Below are 24,917 nucleotides of genomic sequence, written 5' to 3' on the forward strand. Positions count from 1 at the left end.
ATTAATATTTTTGAATATGAGGAAAACTGGCTGAGTTCTGGAGAAAGTTATGGAGTGAATTAGGCAAAGGAAATAGTTGTGAACAGAGTTACTTAATGTCGCAGTGTGTGTAACTGGTTGTAAGTAAGTTGCTGCGAGGAGAATGAAGATTCATTTAGATGGCAAAGATCTTCTCCTTCTTGGATCTGCAGTTTGACTCTCCAAAAACTTGGGCTGCAGGAGAAGAAGAAGAAAGTGGCGGCGGCGGCGGCGGCATTACTGCGTTCTGAGGATGGAATTGGATGGAGTTTGCTGTATATCCTCCTATCACATATCGTATCTCCTAATGACGGAGGTGCCTATCATATCATCATGCCGAGTGGGAAAGACTAACATTAGGTCAGCAGTAAGTAGTGTATAGGGTCAGGCATAGTAATTGTGACACAAAATTGGTCCATATGTCCTCTGATCGGTATCAGTTGTAAGGAAAGTGCAAATTTTTTTAAGCGATACGGATCAAACTGTGTGTGCACAGCCCCACTAAAAAAAAGTTGTGATCTGTTTGGCGGAGGATGAATGAGAGCAGAACTGCCGTCGCTTTCCTCTCTTTTTCGTATCTTAATATGATTTAGGAGTTGGAAAAATTTTATCCTGCATTCAGAACATTAAGAACGAAGAAGGGTTTAAGTTTTTGCTCTCTCTCTCTTCGCCTGGATCTGATTTAATCAAGCAATTGACTCCACCAATCACAACAAAGCGGGGGCAAACTAGTTGATACATGTCGAATGGACTTGCTGGCATTTGGATATTTTTCTGCTGAACTTTACCCAAAGATTATGAATATTATGAGCAGTAAATGGGCTACATTTGACAAAATTGCGTCTCTTATTTCTACAAACATTCTCATAAAACTATTCAATTGTAGGTGAATGGGAGTCAGGTAGAGAGACGAGGAAATGGCATGTCCTACTTTTTAAGGGTCTTGTATAGTGAGGAGTGAGTGAGATGTATGCAAACTAGGCCTCGTCACCTCTACAAGCATACATCTCTTCCTCCTTTCTTGTCATAATGTACCACACGGATTTACATTCTTGAGTTTGAGATGGGTAACACAAAAGAGGAGAAAGTTTTCAGGAGGACTTTTACTTTTTCTCGCGTTCCAACTGGAGTAGCAGCTCCTGGACGGATCGGATTTTCAAAGTCACGTCGGATATAAAAGATGGATCGATTGAATTGAATATTCAAGGGAATATAGTGGCACAGCACCGGAACGAATTGCAGAGTCTCTTCTCCCCGCCGGTCCCCTCTCTCTCTCTCTCTTTGAAGAGAAATTGCCTTTATTTGCACATTGTTGAAAAATGGGACACACACTTTCTGCACTGGTTGCAAAAGATATAGCACCCAAAAGTAATCATTGTCCGCCTAATTTGCAATTAAAGAAAGTGTTGAAGGATTGCGAAAGCCATAATCTCAAAATGTTGCAGCCTCTCATCTCTTTACGGACGTGAAAGGAGAGCGCGGAGGAGAAGGAACTAAACGAGAGCTCAGATTTTATTCCCCTCTCAAACATTTGATCTTAAACCACGATAAAGTAAAATAAAGAAATTACGGATCACCCGCTCCCTACATTTAACTGGATAAAGTATGCGCAGAAAAGTGAAAAATGTTCGTTCATTTTTAGATTACAGTTAAAAAAGGGGAAAAAACTTTATTTCTGACGAGCCAGAATAAATTCAAACATGCGTCGCACTGCATTCACAAAATCTTAATGGACAAAGTTATTTGGATTTTGAAAAGAAATTTCCTCCTTTTATCGTCCCCACCTATAGATCTCCAAGGTGGATGACAAACTATGTTCATTCTTCACTTATACACAAGCACGATCTGATCTGATCAGTAAGAAGAAAACCCAGTATTTGTGTCTGACGGGAGAGAAAACCTGGATAAAAAATAAGAATGCTTTCTCCCCACGGCCCACATTACTCCTTACTCGCCCTGCCTGCCTGCTGATATATTGGATGAGAGAGCGAATGAGTGTGGCGGAAATTAAAATCTCGCTCTTCTCATCCATCCACCACCACTCAAGGCGAGGAGTCCCTTAAGGCGTTGAGCTCGCACACCAACCTTCATTAAAAAATTATGGATGACTACACGGAGCGTCCAGAGTGATAGGGTTGACGAGTACAATAATCGATTCAAATGTGTAAACTTTTGGGCACATTTACACCGTAAATAATTGGATGGTGCTCACAACTGTACAATTAATGTAGGGGTTTCGTAGGGGGGAAAATATCACAAAAAATTATTATTCTGTTAGAAACTCGCGGAGGCAACAGACAAACCATTAGCAAGTTCAATGGGTTGGTTGAATGGGTAGTTGTGTACACTTCTTTCTCTTTCTGAGCTTTTGAGTGAAGCTGAGAGAGAGTTAACTTAACTTTCCCCAGGCTTAGGTCGGGTTCGTGGTGTGATCTGCCCGGTTGGGTGGAATGGATTCATTGATGAAGATGCCAAATGTGTGCCGCCTCAATTTACATCCGCTGATCCCCACCATCCTTTACCCAAACAGACCATAATAATGTTGCAATTCTCCTCATGGGATGGAGCACATCGTGAAGGTTGTGGTTGTAGGAACAGAGTTGTTGATCTTATCCCACTTTCAAGCGGCATGCACAATGGAGGTTTTCAGTGTGAAGTTGATACGGGTATAAATAAATAATAATCGAGGCCACTGGTTCAAGCAGTCAAGGAAGAAGGCCTGTTGCTCAAAATATTGAGCAATGTGTACACACTTCAATGTATGACAAACAATAACATGAAAAGATGGCAAGATTGTGATTAAAATTCGTCAATATAATTTTCTTCGAAAAGTAGCTAAGTAATTAATGAGGTTAGAAAGACACACAACTTTCATGCGTTTATTAATTGTTGACCAAATGAGGACTTAAATGCTCCAGTTTTCCTTACTCAGGGTGATTTAAGCTAGTTTCCTCTCCCAAGCAGAGAGAACCAGCCAACCAGTGTTGGCTGGTTTTAGTTGGTCTCATCTCAAAATAATGAGGCCACTTTAAGCGACGGCAAAAGTGTACTGTCATGTCGTAATGCATCTTTTCTTCTTGCTCTCTCTCTCCCCATAAAGAAATGATATCTGCTCCTGTCTCCAATTGGACTTGTGTATATTTCTTGTGCTCTTACCCGAACTGCTCTGTCGTTAATGCTGGCGGTGTGGGGCAAGTAGGAAGCCGGAGTAAAAGCCTTTTCTGGTTGGAGAAAGTTAAGTCTGTGCGTTACCTCTTTCTGTTTCGCCATCACCATAAAATAAGTTAGAGTTATAATGAGAATGGCATTATTATAATCTGGGAAGAGAGGGGAGAAGAAGAGTTGGTTGTTGGGGAAAGTGAAAGTCCGAGGCTGAAGAAGAAGAAACCCGATATTACACCGAAGAAGAAGCAGGGAGCAGGAGGAGCAATGGACGAACGGTTACACGTCTCCACTAGGCTACGTTACTCAAACTCTTATCAAATCTCTGCAGGCCAAACTTTGTTGTGCCCTTGTTTAACTCTCAACTTACTCCTTTTGGCTTTTCGGATGTAACTGAGAGAGACAGTTGGAAAGTAGCAGGAGGACAAGTGGGTGGAGGAGGATGAAACTAAGGAAGCACTTGGAATTGCAAATATATGTATCCATTCACTTCTACAACCTAAAACCACCGCACTGTCACTGCTACACGTTCCACTATCAAGTTTCAATGCCGAAGAGTTAAGACTACTTGAGGAAAAATCTTTGGCTTAAGGGTTTGGTTGGTGACCTGCTGAAGAGCGGGGTTTACGCATTCCTTTAAAAGAAAGAGTTCACCATGAGCAGAATTATTTCTTTGTTGTTGGGTTAGCGTTTTTAAGTCGGATAGAAAATGTGTGTTGTTTAGTTGGTGTTATTTTGCTAGAAAATGTACGTATTTATATGCCCTGCCTCCTACCTGTGCATGATCATGCAACCAAATTGTGTGAAACTTGTTTGTATTTGCTTATGTCAAAAGGGCCAAACCCAAGTTTATTTTGGAGACTTGTGAGTTTGCACTTGAGACAGAAGAGCAGCGAGTTGTGAGACTACGACGACCACGAGAGATGTTGTCTGTCATGCTCCCATTCGCATTATCCTATCAGCGTTGACCATCTCTGCTGTTACTGCTGTTGCTTTTGTTTGTTCTGTTTATTCAACCCGCTTTCTTGCGTAACTGAGGTATAGGCAGACACGATGCGTATACATACCTTTGAAACGAGCTCATCTCTGATATCAAATTTCTCGAAGGAAAGTTTACGCTGTTCCAAAAATTTCAAGCATTTTCACCAGGTTGTCCCCTTAATTGAATGTGTAGCGGGTGGGTTGTCACCATAAAATGCGCGGACTTTCGACCTCACTCTTTTCTTCTTCCATCATTTTGGCACCGTTTATCCTCTTCCTGCTCGCGTTGAAAGGGAAAGTGTCTGTCCTGCCAAAAGGGTGAAAGTATGAGGGGAGGGAGGGGAGGGAAGAAAGAGAGCCCGAGATGGTACAGATCTGTCGCAATTTGACAGACGCACGTTCCTGTCACCTCATTTCTAATCCTTTTGTTACCTTTGTAAATTTCAGATGACTCAGCGAAAGATGGAGAAGACGAAGTTTTGCCGTTTTTCGATCCTGGTTCTAATATGACAACCAACTTGACAGTACAAATGGGTTCAGACGTCTTTCTTAGCTGTCCTGTCCAACAACTGGGACCTTTCAAGGTGAGTTTTATTTCGACACGGTTACGTATTATGTATTATTACTTTGTTTTGCACTCTTATCATTACGGAAAAGAAGTACATGATTGTGCTAACCATCCCAGAATCTCTTCCACCCATACTGTAAACTGCTTATCCTCTAGTCATCGCCCCCGCCCCAGGGATAAAGTCAGACCACCTTATAAAATGCCAGTTAATGAAATCAACAGTTTATTTTACCACGTCCTCAACTTTCTTGTTGCTTAAGGTTGACACACATCCCGAGTTTCGCTACCTGTTCCATTAGTCCTTAACTAAAATGTAGTCTACTAGCTTCAAATGCAAACATTTCTGGGAGTTCTTCTCCCACGAACCACTTCAGTCCTCTCTCCTCTCTCCTTCTCATCAAGCGACCGTAGAGAGAGCGAGAGAGCACACTGCGTGACATTATATGCTTTCCTGCTCACTCACTTCCCACCAGAGATCAAAGGTTGCGAGATCAATAAAGTGCACAAAGTCCTCCTCCAACCTGCCCTCAGACAAACTCCGACACTTATTTTACGCTCCGAGAAACATGGATCCTCAAGGGATGTGAATAAATTTGAGAAAAAATGTGACAAACTGAATTCTCGAGTAAAATATGACAATTAGAATTTTAAACAGTTTTAGATTTCGCGATCCATCAATTTTATGGGATTTATTTGGTCCCCAATCGGGCCATGTACATACAAACGTCCCGTCTCATCGAGTAGGCATAGACTGCAGTGCAGTAAACCGTTTTGAAAACAAATCTCTTTCCGTCTGTCTAGTTTATATACACACGGATCTGATTTTCTCTCGAGTTTGGTTTGAGCTTAGTAAGAAAACCGATACAAATCCGTTTACAAGTTTAGACGTGACACAAAACAAATAATTTATGAAGTCTCAACATCCACCCAACCAACCAGCCAGCCAGCCAGCCAGCCGAGCAGTAAGGAACGAACGAATTGAACAATTCATTCATTTCACTTCCCACCCATCCCGGTTTCCTGTGACAGAGGATAAACCCAGCGGATCTCCTCCTCCTCCTCCTCGTCGTCCCAAGTACGTACAAACAGTCACCAACCTCAGAGGAGAAGAACTACTCGCTCATTCATTGCACTTACGAGGTGCTCCATTTTATCTCAAAGAATTATTCATGCGATGCGAAGAGTAAGACGAGAAAATTAAATCACATCAGCGAAGAATAAAAAAATCCTGCTTTCTTTCATTCGACATTATCGCGTGATGACTTGTGGGTGGAGAGAAGGAGTGACTAAGAATTTATTTAATCTGGAGGAGAGAGAGCGAATCAGACAGAATTGAGTGAGGATTGAGTCCTCTCTGTAACGTCAATTATGTAACAAAGATGTAAATCTGTGGAGGTTAAAGCACTCTAGTTGTAAATTCTGGAAGGTGGTGTCGATAAGAAATTTATACTGCGTGCACTCAGCAGGTTTATACTTCCTGAAATGTTACAAAACATTTATTGCAGCCTCTTTACGTAGTTTACCATTTGACGAGAAAGAGGACGACAAAGTGAGTCAAAGGGGCGATGAGTTTGTGCTACGAGGAGAACACACACTTTTGTTTTGCTTCAGTCTCTCTGTCACAGTAGTAAACAAATGAAATGAATCGTTTATTTATTTATTGCTGATTTATCATGATTTGATTTATTGCGTTATAAAGACAGCGTGAACTGAATAGGCGAAAAGCATGCTTTATCTTTTTTAACAACAATCAACCCTTGTTTTCTCTCTGTGTAGACATACGAGTTTATGGCATGACTTTGTATTGTGGGTGATCGTACATGTAAACCTGTGATCATTTTCTGGTTGTGTTAGAACTTTGGTAAATGGGGTAAAAAACATGAGACAAAAATTTATGTTCTAAGAAGGCGCTACATAATTAGTGAAATAAAAGTATTCAACTATAACTTTTTTTTTACATAATTGTCTCCTTTCTCCACTTTCACTTTTATTATATTATCTTTAAAATCCAGGAAGAAAATCAAACGTGATGGCTTTGATTTAGCGATTTGGTTTTGATAAGAGTTGATATTACATTTCTGATTTCTGAACTTGCCACTTGTGATGAGAGGAAGGAACTCGCTTTATCAAGGATAAACAAGCCAAGTTAATGGCAGGACGGCGGCGTTCGTCATCGTGTGTTTATATAAATACGTAACTAACTGCCAGCAGCAGAAAGCAGCATCATTTTGTATGAACCTTGATTTCGATACTAGTGCGAGCGAGGAGGATAATGAAATAAAATATTTCCTCCCAGGGCGTTTTCTCGATCAATACGTGTATTTTGCTGGTGCTGCTCTTGTTGGTTGTCGAGTACTGTTTTTATCTACCTATTTCATTCTCATTGTGTGATCGAGTCCCCAGCTCCCCGTAGACTGGAGGACACAATACAGGATGCACCCAATCTTGGGTTCAGAGGTGCAATAAATCCCATTTTAAAATACAATTTGATGTTAATGGCCTTCCCGAGGCGGGAGGATGCTGACTGACTATGTTTCTGCAGGGGGAAAACAGTTTATTACACTCAGCACTGTGCTATCAACTCTCATCGTGGCCATCATCGTGGAGAAGCATCCCTCGAGATACTGGAAAAGACTGAATACATATTTAGACTGGGAGTTTAATATCGTCGTCATTTCGAAGTAGAGGAACAGGGTCATCGCCAAAAATACGGACAAGTTTATATATAAGCTGCTGTGTGTGTGTCTATACTTTGGGGTAGACAAGGTCAATAGACCTCGATTTCAGTGTAGGACGTGTAGGAATTTTAAACACCCTATATACGTTTTTATACATTACAAATTATTAAACAATACATTAAGAAAATGGAAATCTAATTTCAGTAGGATTCATGATGGAATGAGTTCTTACATAAAACAACTACGCTATCCAAGGACGTATGCATATTCAAAAATTGAGGAGGCACGGTGCTTCCAAAAACAAGCTATGTACCATTCCTGGTTAATACGAATACACAGCCGTTACATAAGCACTTGAGACGACCCCCAGAGAATTATGGGAATTCAGAGAGTCATTAATGAAATTGAGATAGTTCAGATTGCAGAGGGTAGTAGGACTACGAGTACATTACGTAACTTAATGTAATGTCGGCTAACTAACCCACTAACGGTCGGGATGAGCAGATAAATTTCCTGGTTGTGGAAGAGATTGCCTTTTTCATTGGGACGGAACGACAGGGATGAGTCTTAGCCTAGTTTTTTTGCTACGTATCTAAAAAATGTTTGGTTTTTTTCATGTCCACCAGGTTTCTTGGGTGAAGAAAGACCCAACTGGGAACATACAACTGTTGACCTACGGTGAGACGACGTATCGCTCCGAAGCCCGTCAGAGTTCTCATTTTGTGAAGCCCAACGATTGGCAGCTAAGACTGAGCAGGTCAGGCGGCTCATTTTTTTCACGTGTAATAATATTTTATATAAATCTTGAGACTGGTTTTACAGTGTTCAACGCTCCGATGGGGGCAACTATCAGGTAAGAACTGTTTATGTATAAGTGTAAAATAGCGACGTATGCATATGCGTAAATTATCCATGGTATTTCCTAAAATAATTTCAGTGTCAAATCTCCACCCATCCGCCCAGAATTCTACACTACACTCTCAACGTCAATGGTAAGTGAACGAAAATAATTTTGACCTCGTCAAAGTAATCGTGAGTTCAAATTTGAGATTGAAACGAAGCAAGGCAATTAACAGGCTGCAAGTCGTGACGATGATGAAAATAAAATTGGGACAGCGATCCCAATTTCATATAATGTCGCGCAATATTATCTATAAATAGAATTTCCAGTCTGGTGAAATAGTTGTCCTCAAAAGTAATATTATTTTATTGTTGCTCGCTGTCGAAGTGAGCAACTGAGTCAGAAGAAGAGGAGGGCATCCCGCCGCCGAGTAGTTGTTGATTTATCCTGGATTTCTCGATTGTCTTCATTTATTTTCACGATACGGCAATGATACAACAACTCTTGAATGACACGGATAGGAGGAGGACGAGGAGAAGGGAGCTTATAATAAAGAAAGAGGACTCGTGTCGAACTTCCGCCGTGCTAAATGTCTCGGCATTTCCTCTCCGGGTCCGAGAACTATAACCCTGCCGAAAGCCTGGTCTTCTTCTTATTGCAACCGAGAAATTTCCCTTTTGTTCCCTCATTCCATATTATTCAATGAGATTGGGATTACATAAGAAGGAAGGAAGAAGAAATGGACGAGGTTTTGCTGTTTGCTTTGCCCACATCCATTGGATATGTATATACACAAAAGTCCCATTATGTTGGGTGAGATCCTCCAGCGTAAAAAATGGTTGGGAATCCGTCCAAAATGGAGGAAGGAGAAAAGTAGGAAAAAAAGCTGCTGGGGACTTCACCTCCTCCTTTCCTCGTCAATTGTATTAAACCGACTTGGTTGGATTGGTGTGTGTCTCGTGCATCTTCGCCTCTGAGCCCCTCAACTTTCCATCGAGTATTTGTATTTATGACGTAAGAAGAAGTACTTAAGGTGCTCTCCCACCACGTGATGGGAGGAGCCCACTAATGTGACAGCTGAACAAATGGGGACGGAAATTATTACTTGATGCAGAAATTGTAATTATTTTTCCCAAAACGAAACCCATACTGGAGTGCTAAGTAAAGTCAAACTACTCCTCAGCCATCATTCGTTCTGCTTGCTGCATACTTTCACTTCACATTCCTCGCACATCAGCTAACCCAACCAAAAACACGAAACGGTGTGGAGCAGAATGAGAAAGTAGGGCTGGGACTGAAACTGCAACGAACCAACTCTCTCTTCTGTACATATGTACATGGCTGGAGGACCACTACATCGCAGTGCTGCTGAGTATTTACACTCTTTCCTCGTGAAGGGATATTGAGTACCCATACCGATTTTTTTTCTCCCCCTATTCCTGCATCCCTCCTAAGGAAAGGATGTATCTATCTATGCAAGTAGGCGTCCCTACGCGCCCACCAGACCACAACAACCATGCACTTTCTCCATATTTGCAAACAGCCCAGGCACAATGGGATTAGGAGAGGGAGAGGATACACCCATACATACAGGGCTATTAGTTATACCACACACTCCTTCCTCGCCTTCCTCCTATCTCCCCAGCTCCAAATTGTTTTATTCAATTTTACAAAGAATGTAATTTACTCGGCAGCCTCATTCAAATTTTTGGGAAGAATTTTTTGCAAACTTTTTTTCGCGAGGAAGTTGGTGGTATTTGGTTGCTGGTCAATTCTTGGAAAGGTTTACTCCTCGAGGATATCAGCATTACTTTCTTCTTTTATTCTTTCTTCTTTGTGCTCCTCCGCCTTTTCTTCGTCTTGGTCGTACGTCTCCCTTTCTCCCTGTGAGGCCATCTCTCTCCATTCCTCGATGAGTTTCTTCGTTTCATTTGATGTCATTTGATTTGACAGCAGTTTCATTTCCAATCACAAAGAAAAAAGAGAGCTGCTGCTGCTGCTGCTACTGTCCTTCTGCGAGGCTACCAATAACCAACCGATGAACCAACAACCACTTTTCCACAAGAACGCTCAACTCGAAGAAGAAGGATACGAGACGATGGCAAACAACTTTCTTTCTATTTCCGGTCCATTCGTCACTTCCACCACCCCAACTCTAGCTAGGCTGCTGCGAGAACTACCACTGCGCTACTTCAGTTGCATTAAGTGTCTCTACCAGACCAAACAAAATCCAACATTATCTCGAATCTCATCTTGTCCCAGATAAGGGTACAAAAAGATAAGACGTAATATTTTCCCCCCTTTGAAGAAAAAAATATACCGATTGAAACTTAACTCTCGAGGATCAGAATAGGAAACCAATTTTACTTTTATTTCCGTGTAGGATGGAACAATTTCTATTTATTGGAAACCTTCTGTTATTCCCATTCTTCTGGCACCCTGCTAAATGTTGCCTCGTAATAGTTTAATCCAATGGGCCTGACTTTATGACAATGTTTATTGTTTATTTCCCTTCTCTAATGGACTTCAAAATGGGAGCTTTCCACCCACTTCTTCCCCTAAATGATTACAAGTTTGGGTGTAAGTTGTTTAAAATATGGAGGTGCTCGTGGTGTTTGCTCCATAAATAAATGGTGTTCATGACTCGGACTAACAACACAATATTCCACTTCATTCTTCCATTGCCGCCATTCTTGGTAGAATTGGGCCACTAAGGTTTTTGCAAAAAAATGTAGAAGAATGTCGAGCATGTCGCTGTTTCAATTGAATGAATTGAAAAATAGCAAAGAACGGAAAACCGATTGTGAGCAATCCACATTCAATTTTGAAGCCATTCCTCTCTCCCTCCTTCCTACTTTTTTTCTTGCCTAACCAAGGAACCCATCACTGGCAAAATGCAGCTTTCACTCTTCTCCTCCTCCTGCCTGCCATTCAAAATATGGTGATTTCCCTGTAGCCATCATCATCCCCCAACTTTTTTCTACATTACATATTACATCCACATGATTTAGAAGGATGGAGAAGCAGTCGTGACGGTATGGCATCGATTTTACCAGAGTTAAGTTAATGTGGCCTTTAAGTGTGCAAGCACACCATATTCATCAATCCATCAACCTTGCAACATTTCCCTCTGCAGAAATATACATACGGCGGTGAAGTGAACATTTAAGATTTGAAACATGGCGAGTTATACATCGTCGTCGTCGAAGCAGTGGAAAAAATTGGGCAAGAAAGAAGAAAAGAGAAAGCAATCACCATCATCTTTCTTTCGTTTGCTTGCTTGGTTTTTGCTCCGGCCAGCTCAAATTGTGCGGATCCTTTTGGAAAATGGGGGACGACGAAGAGAGATTGACGTAAAAACGGAAGGGTTGAGAGACATTTGGTAGAGTTGGAAGGATGAGGAGGAGGAAAAGAAACCTTGTTTTTCTTTAATTTGTCCCCGTAATGGAACACATAATACTTTTTCCAGTGACAAATGAGCCCTGAATGAAGTAGGTTTCTGGTTCAAGTTTATGCACGATGGATGGAAGGGTAAAAGTGGGAGCAGCAGCAGAGTATTGGTTTTTGCTTCCGCTTTTGTTCTTTGTTTCTCTCCTTGAAGGCAAAAGAGCTACGTGAATGGCATCCCGATGAAGAAGGAAGCAGGAAAGCGATTGTTATATTTAGTTCCGCGCTTCTCGAACCTTGTATAAAATTATCCCTGTTTAGAATGGAGAGGAGAAAGTACGTTTGTAATTTTGCCCGCTTCTGGGAAGAAACGTTACGGACTACATTTCATCAGGAAGTTTACCCTTGATAAACCCAATTCTTTGCAAATTATGCGTACATCCGCTCATCGTCTCACTTATTAAGGAGTCGGTGGGTAAAAAAGAAGTGGAGGAAATGGAAACAAATAAATAACTGTCACTTATACGTCACGTGGAACAATATATTATTTCTGTTGTTTGTCCATGTCTACGTGTGTGCATACACTCTTAGAAAACTGGCATTTAGGAAGTTATTACCACATCAATACCAGAACGGGGTATATACATAAATATGTGACTCTACAATATTTTGAACAGTGCAGTTTACCAATGGTTTAGAATTACATGTGAAATCAAGATAGGTCAAGAACTATGCATAGATTTACACATATTTTATTGAATTGAACGATGAATGATCAACTGAACTTGGTTTGCACAAAATCTCTCCTCAAAAACAAATACAAATAGTAATAATACAGTAGTAGTAGTAATACATTTCAAGAAGATCATTCATACCCTGAAGTTCAGGAAACACATGAATGTCTTAAAACATCACATTAGTATTATACGTACATATTTGGTTTGCATGCATTTAATCCTATTTAACTCTAACATACTTTACTTGAAAAATTCACTTCAAATCAGCAGAATAAATCTCATCGGCTAAAAGATGACGATGGGTAAAAAGATGGGAGTACGTAAAGGCTGACTGGTTACGGAACTACTCTGCCACACATTTAAAATGAGACAGGAAGAATGTAGCAATAACATTGGCGCATAAGCCTAATCTCTCTCTCTGCTCTCCTGCTCCCAATTCCGGTTGAAATCCGACGGAATGAAATGGAAGAATCAAAACGCTTCTGGATGGACTTTGTTTGAGTGGAAATATCCATAAATTAATTGGCTAAATGGAAATGGAAGCTGGCTGGTCTAACCGCCACACCACTCCAGCACCAGTTTTGTCCGAATGCTATACGCTCGCCCGCACAGAGCAACACGATTTCGTTTTACATTTCTAGTTTTGTTTGCATTCTAATATTTCTAATTTGCCAACCCCTTCTTCTATCGTCGCGAGCATCACTGCGGCGAGTTGTATGACGGATTGCATCAAATTATGTTATGTCTCCCCCTCTTTTTTATGGCACTCTTCCTCAAAAAATTTAGTTTGGGTATTAAGCTTCAAGTGAAATTATGGTATTTGCATCAGCAAAAAAATAAACAATGGAGCTGCGTCAGTTAGTTTTTTGTAGGATTAAGCAAAACATATTCTTTCAAATTTTGGCCATTTGGTGTGTGGCTGGGAGGTCTGTTGGTTGGATGTGGGATTATTAACGGCGTAAGTGAGGGAGACAAATGAAGTTGGAGAAAGTCCTCGGACGACTCATCCGCATGAATGATTGCTCAACATTTAGCGTCGCATCATCCATCCCAACAACCAGTACACCACGACCAACTGGAGATGAATGCATCACCGACTGCGGTTGTGGTTGTGGTAAGGTTTGACGGAGTGAATGAATGAATGCATCAATTTATTTTGCCCGAGACCGACGAGACAGGATAAGGAAATATAATGGAACGTGTGTGCAAGATTTTGCCACGAGATTCCTGAGCAGATTTCTATTCAGATTTGGCTAAAACGAAATATGTTTTCAGAATAGATTAAAAATCGAGATTGAGCATTCAAAGGAGGAGAACACATCTGAAATGCAAATGCGATTGAGTCCACTTTTCCATTTCGTCGCCTCATTTTATTCCATTCATGGAGTATTTGTTTAAAGAAGAAAGTAGTAGAAAAACCAGCTCGTCCTACTAATTACGACCTACTTTCCCACATTTCACCACCATGCACCACTCTCCCCCTCAATCTTGTCGAGGACGATGAGGACGGAAATTGGAGGAAACTGCTCCCCACGATAAAATGCTGGCTACTGGCGAGCGATGATGATGAAGGGGTGGGATGCATACTCATCATCACGAGTTATACCAGTTCTCACTCATTTTTAGCATGTAATGTTTGATCTATAGGAGCATAACATCCTGTGGAAATTAGCAAATTTTCAGCCACAGTAAAATTTACGCGAGATTGCTTCCCCATCCAATCTTCTATTCAACAGCTTGCCTCACAAGTGGGAAAAGTGTTGAGAAATGCAAACAATTATCTATCGAGTAAGAAAAAAACAGACCTTGGACAGGGATTACATATACCAAATTAGAATTACGGTTTTGACTGCGTGGTTAGTTTTCTGGTTAACCGAGCGGATAGAGAAAAAGTAATTTGTGTTCCTTTTTAAAAAATTTTAATCAGTCTTTTCAAGAATTTTGGGATGAAGATGAGTTGAAAATGCTGCTTCTTCACACACACAAATTGTTCACTTGGCTTCGTCAGCAGCGAGTCTGGTACATTGTTCTTTCTCCTTTTCTCTGCACTCCTCGTTCCACAGAGAGGCTTTTGCGAGAGGCTTCTTCTCTTTTTTTCTTCGTCTGCTGCTAGTTTGTCTGGTTTGAACGTGTTTGAATATTAAGAGGATATCCTTATCTCGTTTTGTATATTAACATTTTATAACATATTCCTTCAACCGAGCCAACACCACGAGAAAAAAGACGAAAAGCGCATCGTCTCCTCTTTTCTTCACAGGCTTAACCATTGTTTAAAAGAAAAATTGTTCTTCCGCTCTAATCACCCTGTTCGGGCGGTGGGACTCCAATGTAAATAGGATTTTGAGCCATCTTTCCCAAGATAATTCTGTAAGGTTGAAACGGAGTGAAACATTGGGTTTGCATGCTCCTCGAGAAATATCAAGTTTTCTCCTCCCTGACAAACATGGGCCTGTTAATAATGCAATTTTCCGCGTCAGCAGCCCCTTTCATCCCTTCCTAATGAGCGGTTTATGTCTCCTTACTAATTCTAGAAATAATCCAAGTCTAAAGAAATTAAGTGCTAAACAGTTGAGAATTCAAGACAATTTTTATCGTTCAAAATAAACTTTTGTTATCATTACACAATGAAATGAACTCGTTCCCTGAGCAAATCGACTTCTTTCTCTCTTGTCGCATTTGTTGTAATTGTAATTCTGTTTTCTCACTCAATTTTCCCTTCTTTATGCAACTTGCTCAGTCTCCTCTCAAGTTGAGACTCTTCTGCTGGGATTTTTACCTCGTTAAACCCAACTAAACGACAAGTAGCAGTTGCTGGCTGCGTCTTAACTGCCACTACGACGACTACCTCCCACTTGTAATAATAATAACAGCGTGGATGTTTCATATAAGAAGAAGGAGAAGGTGCTGTATCGCTGTTCTGTTCCTTTTCTGCTGCTCCTCAGAAGAGTTGAGTAATTGCACGAGAAGAGTTTTGGCTGTTCGCACTCCAAAAATTAATAACTTTCCTTATTCTCTCGTCTCGTTGTCTACTGAGGGAAATGTGCGTCTAGTCGAGTGCTATATTTAGGAGGAGGAAGTAACATCCAAAATCTCTCCAAAAACTTATTATGGACAAGTTACGTACGGATGGTGCAACTCAACTCCTCACATTTTATTTATGAGTTGAGAACGACAATTCATACAGATTATGGGCAACAGAGATTAAATTTAATTTGGTTCTCGTCTCAGAAAACAATGCTGCTCACAGCTGCATTTCCTCCCATCCAAATCCAGATAACAAAACCAATGAAGTATTATGTAGGATGGAATTTAGGACTCAAAGATTTGCAATGGATTGCTTACGCATCTTTTATTCCGAGATTTTGGGCATGATTAAACGATAAGGAGCTGGTTTGTGTAAACACGTGGAGAAGGAAAACAGGGAGAAAAGCAGCAGCAGCCTCTCCGGAAAGGATTACGATTACTGAGACCCCATTGTCTAATTCAATATTGAGACTTAAGGACGACAAGGAGATCCCTGCCTAAAACTTGGTCTTTCTCTCTCTCTTCCCTACAACTTTGTATGTATGCGCTCCCTCCGAGATGCTCCTCGACACAATAATGGAATGGATAGCGGACTAAGAATTGGATTTGACAGGAAAAGTTGGTAAACAAGGAGGAGAAGAGGAAGGAGTCGAACCAAAATCCTGCTTAGTATACACACAATTGAACGCACAACAAAACTGGCTTCTCTTCAGATTTTAGGTGACAACTGATTGGAGAAATTCGTCTAAAAAACTCGAACACTCATCTCACTAAACGGTTCCGAGTTTTTGGTAGCGAACGTTGTTAGAAAATATTCAGACGGACGAGTCCCCATTGTGTGAGCTTTGGAAGGAATATTTTTCAAACCGGAAATTTCACTTTCTTTCTTCGCCCAAGGAAAAAATGCGAAACTTGGCTCGTTGCGAAGCCTCGCATAAAACGTGACACGCGTTTTCTCCCAAGGAAAAAAATGGAATTGAGAATCCGTGCTTTCCTTTCACAACTTGGTTCCGTCCACAAAATGAGAAAATTACAAAAAACGCCATAAATAGAACAGGGTTGTAAAACTATTATTGTTTTATAACGTTGAGCATTATTATTTCGATTTGAGAGATCAGTTGCACTATTACGAGTTGTTTGGAGTGCAGAAAACACAATTTGCTTTGTACGCAAAATTTCTGAAGACTCCTTTTTTCCAATTTTGCGTACCATCAAGCCACGCAGCGAGAACTACTAGGATGCTGCTTCGATGGTGTAATAACATTAAAGATTTAGCTAAAAACATGATAACATAAGAATAAAAATGGAGTGGTGGCGGTCGGGATGGATTGAGAGCCGTGGGATGAGTGGGGATCTAAATGGTGGTGGTGGGAGAGCAAACAAGCCTCGTTCTCCCTGTCTCTCGGGCTATATAGGAAGTGGCCATGTCCCAACTTCCGTTTTCTCCAAAGTCTCACGCCTTAAACTTTCTCCAAAGAAAAATAGAGTGAGAAATGGTGCCTGGATTGATGTGGGTATTGTTTGTTTGTGTTTTCTATAAAAGTGACGTGGACTTGTTCATATCAAAGTGAAACATTTCCAGTCGGCAGAGTAATGCTGTCTATATTTCGCTCCCTTGATTTTCCTTCAAATATAATCGGTCTGTTTATACGAAAAATCAAATTTTAAGCATTTTTTCCGATTAGATATCCATTTTGTAATATCATTAAGGAAAAAGGAGTCGAATCTGGTGGTCTCTAACACAACATATCCAGTTCCGCTGGTGGGTGGGTAGTGGTGGTGTACTGGTAGTACTATTAGCGGTGGTGGTGGTAGTGGCCCGTTCACCTACATTATTATAACTGTACATACTTTCTCCTCCATCGTGTAGCTACCACCATCCGTTCTTTGAATCGTTCCTTGACGTGGCCTGGCAAGCTGACGTGGCCATTAATCACACAGGAGCAGACGTACACTGGTAGTTGTACGTCGAGAGAGGAAGCAGGTCTCAGACGTGGGGCCAACACTTGCGAAACATTAGGCAGATAATATTTCCCCCTTCAATCAGCATCTTTTCACTCTTAAGCACTTCTTCTCCTCTTCTTTAAAGGATTTAATGAGGGAAATCCGTCTGCTAATGAATTTCCTTCAAATCACTTTTTCTCTTCACTTTCCTTCAATAATGGAAATGGGCTGAGTGGCGTAAAGAGGGAAAGAGTGGAGGAAAATGTAATCAAATCAAGACCCAGGACAGGCACGGAGGACGAGAAATGTATGCTTTTGTCCCACGGATATTCCAGTCAGTCAGTGGGAACAACAACAAGAAAAATGGATGGCAAATTGTCACAGGGGAGCCGGACGGAGTCATGTTGACTCCTGTCGCTGCTCCTTTTTTATTGAAACTCCAATTCCGTTCGGCACTTAAGGCAAATGTGTGTCAATCACAGGAGGAACACGAGAAGGGAAGACGGAAAAGGAAGCAAAGTTGAGAAAAATAGGGATACCCGACTTAATGCTAAATTAACTGGAAAACAATCGTGAGAACCTGTTTTTTCCCCATTTTTCAACCAAGCACACACTCCACTCTCGAGTCGAGAAGTAAGGAGAATGCAATCGGTAAAGTAACGCGTAGGCGGAAATGTCGGAGAGATTGCAAAATAAGGAAAAATGAGCCTTTTAACACATGGATGTGACACTAGTTAGCCGTGATTTACTTGATGAGTTTATTCTATTCTTCTAATGCGTCTGTTGTTTGCATAGTACTCAATCCTACCATCTCTTTCCTCCGCAGGGCACGTGCTCACTCTCTCTCCTTTTTTAGCGAACAGGGTGATATAAAAACATGAGAGATATGTAACGCTCGCGAACTTTACTGCTCTGGAAAGTGCGGGGTTAATGCAATCAAATCAGCGAGAGTAGTGCCGACGACCATGAAGCAACCAGACCAACAATAAAGTGTATCTAGACGTGGGTGAAAGTGAGTGTATGTACATAAGTGAGGGGCGAACAATACATATTCGTACTTTTTGAGACTGGATGTACGCAGATCCGATGTAAAATATTTTGGGAAATAATGAAAACATTGAAACGAATCTGATACTCCAGGAGCCTACGCAATTCAGTGAGATAGTCGACATTGATTTTTCTCTGATGTAGGAATATTTACACTCGGAAATGATTCCGGATCAAATATTATTATCATATGTAGAGCAATTCCGCATATCCTTCCGCCCAACGGCGGATTAGATTTGCTCATCATTCTCTCGAGCAATGTTGGTGCCATAGCGGAAGCACTTATTGTGTAACAAACGTACTATTAGATGGCATGACAATGAGAATGGTTGGTCGGGAGTAAGTACATAAGACGAGGAGATAAAATGGATAAATTAGGGAACAGCAAACAACAAAGTATAAAATCAAAGAGAAAGCATATTTTGGACATGATCCAAGAGCAGAGAGTGGCACAATAAAAAGTTTTTTAATACGCATTTTATTTACTGTTTGATCCTCTCCTCCTGAGAAGGAGGAGGAGGTGTAGGGATGCCAGAAAGTCAGACAGAGAGAGAGCAATTCCACTCGTCTAATTGCCCCAATAAAGAAAGTGACTACTTTCTCTCCCTTCCCCGTCCCCGTTTGCCCAGTGTTTTTAAGGAGAAGGGCCGAGAAGAAGTGCTTCGTCCGACGATGGGAATATAGAGGAGAGAGATTGTATTTTAGTAAAAGAACAACAATTTTAGTGATTTTGCCCCCTAAAATCAAAGGAGTTTGTAAAGTTCAATTTGTATCGTGTCTCAATTTTGGGGTGAGATTAGATGAAAATTATAAGTGCTAAATAAATGCATTAACCATCATGGGGGTTGAGTTCAGTTCTACTACCAAGAAAAATAAAGTTTTAGTACTATTGACTAGATCTGGGATTTGAGTAGAGACGAATTTATTAATTGATTGACAGTGTCAAATTTAACAACTGTGTGCATCAATAGGGCATAAAAAATCCTGTTCCGATAAATTATGTAGATACGAAACTCGCCATGATAACGCCGGTACTTTCATCATGACCGAATGCTCGGATAATGTTCTTTTGACTGAATGACATCTGATCCTGCTTAAACGACGAGGAGTCTAAACTACCAGGTAAACTGTGCCCTGAGTACCAATGGAGGTGCTTCGAAAGCGTTTCTTTGACCCGCGCTATACGACTGCATTTGTCAAACGAGTCTACCCAACTGCATTCCCCACCCTCCATAAAAGTTGGGAAGGCTGATAAAACAATGAAATACGTAAAATAAAATTCAAATTCCGGGTAGATGTGACTCCCTGCCATCCCATTTAATGGGGTCTTTGATAGGTACTTAGTCCCTGTTATGTTGCGTTGTTAGGGCAGAAGCTGAGCAATTTGTCCCCCAGCTGCAGTGCAATTGCACTCCTTTATTGTCCTCCTCTCCTCCCCAATTGCCACTATATTGCTCAGTGAAAAGGGGGAGATTTGCATCTAAAGATACCAACATCACGACACAATTGGTGGCCTTAACTTCCTCAAGGTTGTGCTTCCACTCGTACTTATTGCTTGTGTGAGTAGTGGATTTGCTTAAGATGGTGGGTTATGCAAGAAGACAGTATTTATTTAAAAGAGGGGAAGACAGCGAGCATTCTTTACATGTGAGCAAGTTAAGTGCACCATAATAATAATAATTGCGCCTCTCACTCACTCACTTTCTCCTTGTTAAGAGAACAAGTTGTGCGTAAGTTTGGATATAATAGTTGGTGCTCATCGCTTGGCTTGGCTCCTTGGTTTTTGCTCGGATGTAGGCATAAGCTAGCTTCGTGATGGTGAGATGTGGGATGAATGGATACCAGGGCAGCAGTATGAGCATCAACTACCCCGGTCTGGTACAAGTTTTAGATGAAAACTTTGCCCAGAAAGTTATATATGTCGCTAGTTGGCTTGGCTTACTCTGGCGAAAAAATGAGGAGGAGGAGGAGGATGAGAGGAAGTATAAGCTGTTAGCAGGGAACATGGTTGATTCAAGGAGCCTATCTCACATTTCTGGGAGGACTGAGATTGGGAATCGCACATCACACATATCGCTAACACATCTGGAGATATTTTAGTTACAAGGTATCATAAATAAATAAATAAATGAGAAAAGTATAAGGTGCTCAGTTGTGCTGTTGGTAGGAAGAAGAAGAAATAGTGGATGATCGTATTCCGCGATGACCTTCTTCTCCTCCTCCATTGTGTGAGGTGGACTTAAACTTTTTTTGGAGCAGGGGAAAAGAAGTAGGAAAAGTGAATTGTGAAAGTTGATGAAGCAAGATATTTGTGGACCAGTTGGGTCTCATGAAGTGCTCGGCTTGAAGCTTGGCTGCATTTATGTGTGTTCTCCTGAAAAAAAGTTTATTCAGCTAAACTATTCCTCTCCTAAATTTCTGACCTGACTGGCCGACTGTACTTGGCGAATGAGCTGATTTGGGTTTGTTTGGAGCAAAATGAAAGACGAAGAAGTGCTGAGTCCTGTTTTTATATGAAACATGAATAGCACAATTAAACATTTTTTCTTCTTCTTTCCTTGTGGATTATCTTGTTGGAGAAGAAACAGCCGAAGGGAAGGAGAAAAATAAGTAATGATCAAATTGAATTGAGTTGACGAAGCTTCCAAACAACTCGGTGAATCATGTGGCAGAACGGAACATGACCACGCACGCCGAACGTATGTACCTACTTATGAGTTGGTTATTAGTTTGGTTGTAAAGAAAGGTTTCGTTCGTGACACGGTAATAAGACATGCAGCTCATTCTTTTGAATAATGTTTCTCTCCCAGCCGTGGTTGGGTGGTTGGTTGGCTGGTGTGTGGTGGTAGGTAGTACGACGGTGGGTAATAAATGGGAAAAGTAATTCTGGGAGAAAGTTGCACAAGGAGAGGGACAAGTTTTTCACCAGCACGACGACGACAAGGACGACGACGACGATTACCTAATTAAGACATCTCCTACCAACCACCACCAAGCACCACTAATCCATCATGGATACTGCTGCTCCTCGTATACACGACCGTAATGATGGCATTATCAGGCAGTCATCTCGTTAATTTTTTGATTGGTTCTGCGAAAATTAGTTTGTTGACGTGAGGAAAGAAAGAAAGAAAACTCGAACTTTAATGATGAAGAGTTTTGCTTCCTAGTTTTCATCTTTGGCTTGAACCAGGAAATGAGCGTGTCTCAGATTGACTTTTGTCACTTAGCTTAATGTGTCTGACCTTTTAAATATTATTCAGAAGTTTAACGCTATACATATTTTCTAGCAAAAAACGAAGATCGCTTTCAGATTTTGATTATAAATCTAATTACGTTTCCTTCCTACAAGCCTTCAGTCGACCACTTAGACTTTCACTCGTACCTACATACGTATACCCATTATTGGTACGTCGACTGGATCTATGTGCCATCATTTAGATTTCCACCACCACAAAATTTCGAAGCAGCAGCAATAAGTGGCAAGTGTATCATTCAGTGGAAAGTACGTACGTAAGGTCCTCTCGAAATGGTTGGATGTGATGTGATGGACAGTGAGCTAGAGCTATGCACATATATGCATGAATACCTCTTCCGTCCAATTACTCTTCGTGAAAGGCGCGGTCGAGGTCGACGTCGACTTCGAGGTCGAAACACATACATACATACGTACATTCGACATATACGGTTAGTGTGCTGGCCATGATGAGCGTTTGTACGAGAAGGAATACCACTGTCTGTTTTTTGGCCCCTATCTGACCGACTCAGTAAATGGTGGCGTATCCATCACTCTGTTCCTTCAATCTGGCTGGTTAGAGAGATGTTTTTACCCAACAAACCAAACGAATTTTGCCCATCCATCCAAAAGGAGAAAGTGCGAGAAAGTAGGAGCCGAGAGGGAGGCAGAGTAACAGATTGACAGCTGTGGGAACAAGAAACAATTACGATTTGTGTGTGTTAAATCCGTGTTTTTTACAATCTGGATAATCACTCCTCGTGCATGGATGACTTATGAATGCATCACATCATTACATACATCACACCGTGACGGCATACACTCATAAAACAAATAAATTGGATGTGAGGCGCACGTTAATTACTACGTCGTCTATTATTGGCTGTATAATTCAGGGTCGTGAAAGGTTATTATTAGCTGGTCGTGAAATTGTGCACTGAAACCTGTAATTAATCCCCATTTGCTGACCATTCGGAAAAGGAAGGGGAAAAAGTAGGAAGCAATTTGAATGACGGCCCGATCACGTGCCTGGTTAGCATTTATTTCACAAACACTGTTTTTACCCCGATGCGATCTCACACATTAAAAATTTAAAGCGCAGCAGCTCGTATAACTGTTAATTGCCTCGACTTCTCTCTTCATTCTTTGCGTAGAACGAAAACCTTCCAAAGTTAAGGAGTGGAAATCATTAAAGTTAATTAATATTTGTGCAGTAAAATGGTTCTCATTCTCCTCGTTTTATTTTATTCCAGCTCCCACAGTCGACATAGTTGATGACGGGGAGAAGCCATTAAAGGACAAGATATTTAAAATAGGGTCAACTCTAGAGCTCCGCTGCATCGTGAATCAAGTAGGTCCCACGATGGATAGTGGACAACACGTGAGTTGGTATCATGGCTCCCGGCTCCTCAACAACGACACATTTCGTGGAGGCATCAGGTAACAAATTGCATCAAGAGTAATAATAATAATAATTCTTTTCCTAAGCAGCTAAAATTTGGGGGAAGTGAAAACAAAGCGGCGATAAAGTTGGATGCATGTGACACGAGAGAAGAAGTAGCAGTAGTAGCACGACTACTGCAGGCAGTGACAGTGCGAGAAAGAGTATAAGTAATGGAAATGGCTTCATATCTCTGTCCTTCCTTGCTTACCCGCAGCCCAGATCGGAGCGTAGGCAAGACAGCAAGTGCGGGTGCACAGATAAGAGACAAATTGGGCGATAGGATGTAAAATAAAGTTGGAGATACAAACAATGTGTGCTGGGGAAAACCACCACTTGAACAATTCTCCATGTAGCCCTGCCCTAAATTGACCTTCTGGTCGCAGAGTACGATATTTCTATTCCAATTGCTATTGCAATATTATGTATTTGGAGTTTAATTCTAAAAATAAACACGAGTCGGGTCGAGAGATTGGTCAATAACAGTAACGAACTGGGCTAGCTAGCTAGTTGAACGATGAGGTGGTGGTGGAGGTGAGAGCATAAGTGAAAGTTATGCTCGACTTTTTTCATCCAAAATGTGTAAAAGCTAATAACGCCGAGCTGGAATTATGAGCGCGCACACCCCCGCGTAATAAAATTGCATTACGTACACAACACCTCCCATTGCCGTTACAATACTGCACGTACATACATATTTCGCATCCACCTCATAATATTATTTCCATTGTCGTACAAGCCGAATTTTTCCCTTTTTCCAGTGTGAAGAGCTGGGTGCAGAAGGAATCCGGTTTCTCCAAGCTGAGCAAGTTGTACGTGGCGAATGTGAACAGCAACGACTCTGGATGGTACACCTGCTCGATGGGACGGTTCGGAAATGCCACGGTCTATGTCTCCATCTACGTCCACGGTATGGTTATCAGCTACTAATTTAATCTACCAATTAGTCCACGCACTAATTAATTCTTTACGAGATCAATATTAAACTCTCTCATTATTTATTATTATTAAATTTCCTTTGAAAACTGTCTACGGCGGTAGACATACGTTTTTGGGCTCGTTTCAACGGCCAGTAATTTCATCCATGGATGGGTGAGCCCAGTTGGGAGCACTTGCTACTACTACTTATGCAATGCACTACCACCGCAACTAGGACCAAGATTCTCTCTCTTTCTCTCTCTCTCTGTATAATATTTACCCAAACTTTTCCCAGGACACGTACGGACTGAGGAGAGAGAGACACCGACGACCCGAATGATTTTGAACTTTAATTTCATCCCAACAAAATGCATGCGTCTCTGAACCAGTTCGTAAACCTAGCCGTGCATAAATAAATGAATGGATCCTGAGCAGTGAAAGCTGGCATGGATTTGGCTGGTTATATAAGCCCCAATTATTTTTAAAGTGAATTTATTGCCATCCATAATACTGCAAAATGTAGAACATGTAACAATGTGTGTGTGTGTAGAATTCATCCGTGCTACACAACAACTATTTTCCCTCCCGTTTCAACAAGATTTAAAATTAATTTCCACTGTCAACCGAATAGAAAGAGAGAGTCATTTCCTCATGGAGCTGGCTGAGGGCTGACAGCTTTCTAGAAATGAAACCTAGTTTACAAAACGCCCACAAAATCCCCAACTTATGCATAACCCACACTTTTTTTTGACAGTTTCTTACAATGTCCAGATTTTCAAAAAGTGTAAATTCTCCCTTTTCATATTTCCAAAAAGTAAGTGCCCAACTTGATAAAATCTCGCATTTTCTTTTTCTCCCCCATCTGCTCACTCATCCATGAATGTACGACATTATTATAACTGTGCGGAACTATGCAAAAGTCACTTTCACTCACTC

The 24,917-nt window shown here is 41.1% G+C and overlaps 1 protein-coding gene across 1 annotated transcript in view; it reads left to right on the top strand.

The window, feature by feature from the left end:
• LOC110851571 (fibroblast growth factor receptor 2-like) overlaps window positions 1–24,917 on the top strand; it is a 33,538-nt gene that overhangs the window by 5,158 nt on the left and 3,463 nt on the right. Inside the window, exons 2-7 of the mRNA XM_035853063.1 lie at window positions 4,609–4,745; window positions 8,034–8,164; window positions 8,230–8,260; window positions 8,345–8,399; window positions 22,876–23,062; window positions 23,825–23,973. Coding sequence (XP_035708956.1) covers window positions 4,609–4,745; window positions 8,034–8,164; window positions 8,230–8,260; window positions 8,345–8,399; window positions 22,876–23,062; window positions 23,825–23,973 — 690 coding nt within the window. The remainder of the gene's footprint in view (window positions 1–4,608; window positions 4,746–8,033; window positions 8,165–8,229; window positions 8,261–8,344; window positions 8,400–22,875; window positions 23,063–23,824; window positions 23,974–24,917) is intronic.

The sequence above is a fragment of the Folsomia candida genome, unplaced genomic scaffold (assembly GCF_002217175.1).
Source record: "Folsomia candida strain VU population unplaced genomic scaffold, ASM221717v1 Fcan01_Sc006, whole genome shotgun sequence".
Classification (NCBI taxonomy): Eukaryota; Metazoa; Arthropoda; class Collembola; order Entomobryomorpha; family Isotomidae; genus Folsomia; species Folsomia candida.